This window comes from Cucurbita maxima, unplaced genomic scaffold (genome assembly GCF_002738345.1).
Source record: "Cucurbita maxima cultivar Rimu unplaced genomic scaffold, Cmax_1.0 Cma_Scf00015, whole genome shotgun sequence".
Taxonomy (NCBI): Eukaryota; Viridiplantae; Streptophyta; class Magnoliopsida; order Cucurbitales; family Cucurbitaceae; genus Cucurbita; species Cucurbita maxima.
In genome coordinates this window covers 2,447,305-2,454,641 of record NW_019272031.1, presented here as the reverse complement: position 1 = coordinate 2,454,641, position 7,337 = coordinate 2,447,305, and the positions used below count along the sequence as shown (strand labels likewise).

At 38.1% G+C, this 7,337-nt stretch overlaps 1 protein-coding gene across 1 annotated transcript; it reads left to right on the top strand.

Annotated features, from left to right (window-relative positions):
* Positions 1-909: 909 nt before the first annotated feature.
* LOC111490475 lies at positions 910-4,237 on the top strand. Its single transcript, XM_023139116.1, has 5 exons — positions 910-1,281; positions 1,496-1,630; positions 3,195-3,284; positions 3,479-3,691; positions 4,107-4,237. The coding sequence occupies exons 1-4, from the start codon at positions 955-957 to the stop codon at positions 3,596-3,598; spliced, it is 672 nt and encodes a 223-aa protein (XP_022994884.1). The 5' UTR covers positions 910-954; the 3' UTR covers positions 3,599-3,691; positions 4,107-4,237.
* Positions 4,238-7,337: the final 3,100 nt, after the last annotated feature.

Genomic DNA, 7,337 nt, shown 5'->3' with positions numbered 1-7,337 from the left:
TATGGGCTTTCCCTTTAGCTTTCCTTCAAGGTTTTTAAAATACGTGGGAGAAGTTTCTACACCCTTATGAAGAATGTTTCGTTCCCCTCTCCAATCGATGTGGATCTCACAATCCACCCCCCTCGGGGCCCAACATCCTCACTGGCACTCGTTCCCCTCTCCAATTGGTGTGAGATCTCACAATTCACTCCTTCCCCCTTCAGAGCCCAATGTCTTCACTTACACTCGTTCCCCTCTCCAATCGATATGAGATCTCACAATCCACCACTTTCGAGGGCTCATTCGTTGGCACACCACTCGGTGTCCACCCCCTTCGGGTTCAGCGTCCTTGCTTACACACTGTCCGGTGTCTCGCTCTTATATCATTTGTAATAGCCTAAGCCCACCACTAGCGATATTTTCCTTTTTGGGCTTTCCCTTTCAGGGTTCCCCTCAAAGTTTTTATAACACGTCTTTTACGTAGAGGTTTCCACGCCCTTACAAATAATACTTGGTATCCCTCTCTGATGTGGGATCTCACGTAGATTTGTTATTAGATGCGTAAGAACTTTTATTATGCTGTTTTAACGTCTTTAGTGATATAAAAGAGACGATTAGATTACAACGATGAGCAAACACGTGCACCTTTGGCAAATCTTTTTTTTTTCTTCATTTTAAAAGATGCTTCTTTTTTAGTTTGATTTTCTTCATTTTGTTAAAAGAAATATGAAACACAACAACCCTTTCCTCTTTAACCTTTGCCTTCTATTTGAACCATGGAATTTTATATGCAGATGGGAATGAAATGAGAATAATTAAATACTTGGCCTCCAAGAATGCTTTTCCATTTTTGTATACTCACTTTTACACATTATTATTATATAGTTTCGAAATCTCTATACTCATACCACGGCCAAGAACGCGTCCTTCATTCAAGTCGAAGCTCATATCGATATCGCCTAAACTGTCATACCCATGGAATCCTTTGCTTTGCTTCATGGCGGCTTACCGTCTAAACTTCCCTTGCTTAAACCTTCCCCTAGCACCCCGATGTCGGTGGTGCCTTCATGGCTCTGTTTCAACGTTAGGAACCCACCCTTTTCTCGACTATCGAATGGTTTAATATCGACCCGTGTCTCTATTGTGTCGACTTGGAATCCCAATACACGTGACATGTTATTAGCTCGTTGTGGGGATGGGGAGACGTACTCAAATGCCGAAGAAGACTCATTGAAGGCATTGCTAAGCTTAGTACAACCAAAAGAAAGTAATTCATCAACATTAGTGATTGCTTCCACCAAGGTTCGTTTATTTTTTAACCTCTAAATTATAAGAACAAATTTGAAAAGTCCTCTCAATGAATTAAAAGGATTTTTTTTTTTTTTTTTTTTTTTTTTTTTTTTTTTTTTTTTTTTTTTTTTTTTTTTTTTTTTTTTTNTTTTTTTTTTGTTTTTTTTTTTTTTTTTTTTTTTTTTTTTTTTTTTTTTTTTTTTTTTTTTTTTTTTTTTTTTGGTAGAATGAGGCATTGAAGTTGGTCGTCGAAGAGAAGTACGGTGAAGGATTGTGCCATACGAAAAAATTATGCTCTTCCGCTAAGGTTGAAGTTGTCTATGAGGCTCGGCTGGCACATCTCCAAATTCTCATACGTTTGGTAAGCTTTTACAACGCCACGAAATGAAACGAAGATGAGGAAGACTTACCAGATTCGATTTTTACTAAAAATTAAAATTAAAATTAAATTTAGTGGAAGTTGAAAAACTAAATTTAAATATAAAGTATATAAATTATAATAGATTAAGATCTAAATGTGAGATCTCACATCAGTTGAGGAGTTGAACGAAACATTTTTATAAGGGTGTGGAAATCTCTCTCGGGTGGATTGGGAGATCCTACATAGATTGGAGAAGGGAATGAGTGCCAGCGAAAACGCTGAAACATTCTTTATAAAGGTATAAAAACCTCTCTCGGGTGCATTGGGGTCCCACATCGATTAGAGAAGGGAACGAGTGCCAGTGAAAACAATGGAACATTCTTTATAAGGGTGTGAAAACCTCTCTCGGGTGGATTGGGGGATCCTAAGTGAAAACAATGGAACATTCTTTATAAGGGTGTGAAAACCTCTCTCGGGTGGATTGGGGGATCCTACATCAATTGGAGAAGGGAATGAGTGTAAGGGTGTGAAAACCTCTCTCGGGTGGATTGGGGGATCCTACATCAATTGGAGAAGGGAATGAGTGCAAGCGAAAACGCTGAAACATTCTTTATAAAGGTATAAAAACCTCTCTCGGGTGCATTGGGGTCCCACATCGATTAAAGAAGTGAACGAGTGCGAGTGAAAACAATGGAACATTCTTTATAAGGGTGTGAAAACCTCTCTCGGGTGGATTGGGGGATCCTACATCAATTGGAGAAGGGAATGAGTGCAAGCGAAAACGCTGAAACATTCTTTATAAAGGTATAAAAATCTCTCTCGGGTGCATTGGGGTCCCACATCGATTAGAGAAGGGAACGAGTGCCAGTGAAAACAATGGAACATTCTTTATAAGGGTGTGAAAACCTCTCTCGGGTGGATTGGGGGATCCTACATCAATTGGAGAAGGGAATGAGTGCAAGCGAAAACGCTGAAACATTCTTTATAAAGGTATAAAAACCTCTCTCGGGTGCATTGGAGTCCCACATCGATTAGAGAAGGGAAAGAGTGCCAGCGAAAACAATGGAACATTCTTTATAAGGGTGTGAAAACCTCTCTCGGGTGGATTGGGGGATCCTACATCGATTGGAGAAGGGAATGAGTGCTAGCGAGAACGCTCAAACATTCTTTATAAGGGTATGAAAACCTCTCCCGAGTGGATTGGGGGGCCCACATTAATTGGAGAAGGGAACGAGTGTCATCGAGGACGCTGGGCTATGAAGTGGGTGGATTGTGAGAACCCACATCAATTAAGGAGAAGAACGAAACATTTTTTATAAGGGTGTGGAAACCTCTTTCTACCATAGGCGTTTAAAACAACTTGAGCTAAACCATGAAAGAGAGAGCCGAAAGAGGACAATATTTAGTAGCCGTACACTAGGATTGTTACACTAAAATACAGAGACATTTTAACCTAAATATAATTTGAGCTTTACGTCACAACAATTTATTTATTATTATTGTATATCTAATTTCTTCCAATGTAGTGTGATAAATTAACATGTAATTTGGTGTTCTTCACTAGGATGAATACAACAAGGCTCTAGAATTTCTAGAGGAGAAGGACAACTTTCCTCAATCTAAAGCATTTGAAGCAACACTTTCCCTTTATAAGGTACATTCTTATTATTGTCATGGCTAAGTATGTGAATTTTCAATACCTCAACTAGATTGGACCCGACCTGACTCAACCCACAAACACTCCTACAATTTAACACGTTTTAGAGATCAATACAAACGAATATTTACCTAAATATAGTTTAGTGGGTTTCATATAATGTTGATTGAAAAGGATGTAATTTTGTGTAGGCTGTGGTTCATACGATGTTAAGCAAGAATGGTAAAGCAGAAGAATGGTGGAATACGTACCTTGTTGAAATGAGGAGTTCGAAGCTCATTGTAGAAATACAAATTCAGACGGGTTCTTGACGAGTGCTAAGAGCCGATTGAAGCCATTGTTGAACTTAAAATCATCCAATGTGAAACATGGCTCATTTGTTATTCAACATTATTCCCTCTAAGGTTATTCCCTTCTAGTCTTATCGATTTATTTTTCAATTATTGTGAAATCCATTAAACATTTTTTATAAAAGTGTAAAAAAAATTTCTTAACAGACGTGTTTTAAAAACTTTGATGGGAAACTCGAAAGAGAAAGTCCAAAGAGAACAATATATGCTAGCGGTGGACTTGACCGTTACAAACGATATCAGGGTCAAACACTGAACGATGTTTCAATGAGGAGGCTGAGCCCTCAAGAGAAGTGGACACAAGACGGTGTGACAGCAAGAATGCTGGCCTTGAAAGGGGTGGATTGGGGTGTCCCACATCGATTGGAGAAGGGAACTAGTGCCAACAAGGACACTGGACCCTAAAGGGGGTGGAGTGTGAGATCCCACATCAATTGGGGAGGAGAACAAATGATGTTGGTTCCCAAAGAAATGATGTAGGCAGTCGTGAATGGGGATTATGATGCAGTAAAATGCTACATGGAAAACTTATGTAACGAAGTAAGAGACAACCGAGAGGAGGCATTAGAGGCGCAAATCGCATATATCCAGATTCTTATATATCTAATAAGTTAATTTAGAGTACATTTCGAATATCTTTGGTTTACACACTTCTAAAAAAAATATATATTTTTTTTAAATAAGAAAGTTTTTTTTTTTAATTTTTTTTATTGCATTAAGTGATTATATTAATTATAAATATACTTTTTTTTTTCTTACCATATATTTGAAAGATTTTTAGCTGCTCACTTAATAAATTTTGTAATTTTATTTAAAAAAAAAACAAATGGTTTAAATTGTGTTTAATATACATGTTGAAATAATTTTAAATAATCTGTGTTTTTCTATAAAAAAAAAATAATGAATAAAAACATTTTTTAAAAAATTAGGTTAACTTAAAATATATATTTGTGTTTAATTTATTTTTGAAATTATAATTGTGAAATAAATTCACGAGTAATTCTTAATTAGGGAAAATATGAAGAAGCTTTAAAGCGTCTCGTTGCGATCGAGGAGGATTTCCCCGATTCCAATTTAGCAAGAACTTGTCTTTACAAGGTACTTACCCTTAACTCGATTTAGAAATTGGGTCAGGTTGAACTTTTGGAAAACTGAAAAATTCGAGTGGGTTCTCGGGTTGACATTTTTTCATTGAGTCAACCCAACAAACCTGAAAATAAAGTTACAATTCAACTCTACCCAAACTACTTTAAAGATTATTACGAAGATCGAAAAATATTTGATATTTGTAACAGATATTAATGATATTTTATGACTTGTGAATGTTTTATATTTAAATTTTATAAAAATTTAATTATTAATATAATATGAATTATAAATAAATAATATTTTCTTAAATAATTAAAAAAAAATAGTCCGAGAACCTAACCCAACTCAACCTGTATTTCGATTATTCTGGTCACCAATTCAATCAACTAATTAATGGTCGTTAATTAGTTTGTTAATACATATATAACGAAGTGACCGTAAATTATGCTAGATAAAAATATTTAAAATATATTTCGTATAGTTTATTAAGTGATTTTGGAAGACGAGTTAGCAATGTTTGATAAATATAATTTATTTTAATTTCATGCAATAAATAATAAATATTAATTTGAAGATTACAAATTTTCTTTCGGGTCTAATGACATAAAATTAATTAACTAAACTCGTTAATCAGTCATTTCCATTAATTAATTCTAAGTCAATCCACTATTATGCACCTCAGTAAAGGAAATGTACATGAATGAATCGAAATCACATTCAAATGAGAGCAATCTCGAGAATAGGATGATTAAGAAAGACTTGAAAGAATTGAAAGTTAGTACTTATATCAACAAAGTACACCTTTTTCACGATCATAAGAACTTCATGGTTAAGTGAGCTTTGCTTTGAGCAATCCATGTGGTTAATGAAGTCAAACCATGCTGGAAGGAGTCGTATTGGTCTGTGGAGATAGTTTTTACTCTTGGAAGCAAATGTTTTTTTTTTGTAATTTCTAATTAACTACACGTAAATATATTCAAGTCCAAAATTGGCTAAAAATTTATCACTTACGGTTCTTGATGAATGCCTGAACTTCTACCTCCAAATCGACTTGACTCTGACTTCCTTCATGAAAAATGTGTGAAAACCTTACAAGATCTGTTGAACACAATTCTCTGTGGAAAACACTTGTACTCTTTATTAAGACAATCACAAGACATTACAAGACACTCTGTACCGCTCCGTATTTCTTAGGATGATGAACTAAGTAGGGTGGATAGGTATTTATACTAGATGGTAGGCGATCTATTCCTAAAATGTAACGGATCAGATATAAAAAAAAAAAAAAAAAAAAAAAAAACGGAATTGTCGACAGGTTCGAAAACTCCGGCGAGTTCACACACGACCCACAAAGGGCAGCCGAAGTCTGGGTCACCAAGGAACTCGATCTCAACCTTCAGCCACCCCAAGACACCTGCAAAGAAGAAAAAATAAGGGAAAACGAAGAAGACAGAGAAAAATCAAACGAAACTCAGACGAGGCGAAACCCTACGAAATCGACGTCAAAACCTCCATGGTACCCAACAAAAGTAATCCCAGAGCCTTTTACATACATCGGGGGTAGAGTTAGACGAGTTCTACACGTTGTACACCGTCGGCAAGAGAGACGGACGTCGGATTTCCGAACCCTTCTAGATCCGGGAGTGTGAGGCCTTTACGAACCAAACCAATACCAAAAACGGAATTAGGGGCAGAAAGAGACTCTGGAGCGGAGGAAAAAGGACGTCGAAACGACATTAACGAGGAGAGTGAGAGGTCGCCGGAAAGAACTGCAGGCAACCGGGTGAAGGAGACGAAGTCCGACCTGAGGGCCAGATCCCGCGACCCGAACCAAGTCCAACCACCATAAGTCAGCCCAACACCCGACGACTCCCGTGGCCCAGTCGCCTCAGCCCAAACCCGTAAGCCCAGTTACAGCCTAACCCACCAGCCACGACCCGAGAACAAAAACCCAACCGACCCGAGACCCGCAAGCCCAAACCAACGCCCGACATGCACAACCCAGCCCACCTACACGTCCTTCAGCCAGGACGACCCATAACTTGCGAACGACCCGAAAACCCGTGCCTCGACCCGAGACCGCTGCACACGCATCGCCCTCTGGTTGTGCCACATGGCACATTTGTAGTGCGACACCCCTCGGCTCCAGCAGCTTGATCGGCTCGGCAGCGGCTTCTCGGCTCCAGCGATTTATTCGGCTCGGAAACCTATTTCTGACCTGTTTGGCACCGTTCCGACCCTCCCGAACCTAGCTTCGGCCCCGTTTAAGGTAAAATAGATCATTTTAAGGTTGTATTTCATAAATTCAAGTTGGAAATTAATTATGTTTGTGAAATACTAACGAAGGTGACGAATGATCCAATAGGAACCAACCACCAACGGAAGCGTAGAACGGTTACAAGGAGCTAGGAGCTTACATTTATATTTTAGGGAGTACTTCGGCTAAGGCCTACCAAGTAAGTGGCTCACCCGTCGTAGGTTACGCATTATTTGCTGTTTGTTGGCATGTGCCCGTAGATTCACACGTGTCATTAAATCGTATGATAGGATGTTGTGCTTAAGAACGTCATCATGTGAATGTGAATGTATGCTATGTATGATGTTTAGCCTG

What these genes read in the sequence shown, in the direction of transcription:
- LOC111490475 (XM_023139116.1), top strand. Translation starts at nt 955, where the DNA reads ATGGAATCCTTTGCTTTGCTTCATGGCGGCTTACCGTCTAAACTTCCC. An exon ending in TAGTGATTGCTTCCACCAAG is followed by an intron (nt 1,282 to 1,495) that starts GTTCGTTTATTT and finishes TTTTTTTGGTAG; the next exon opens with AATGAGGCATTGAAGTTGGT. An exon ending in TCCAAATTCTCATACGTTTG is followed by an intron (nt 1,631 to 3,194) that starts GTAAGCTTTTAC and finishes GTTCTTCACTAG; the next exon opens with GATGAATACAACAAGGCTCT.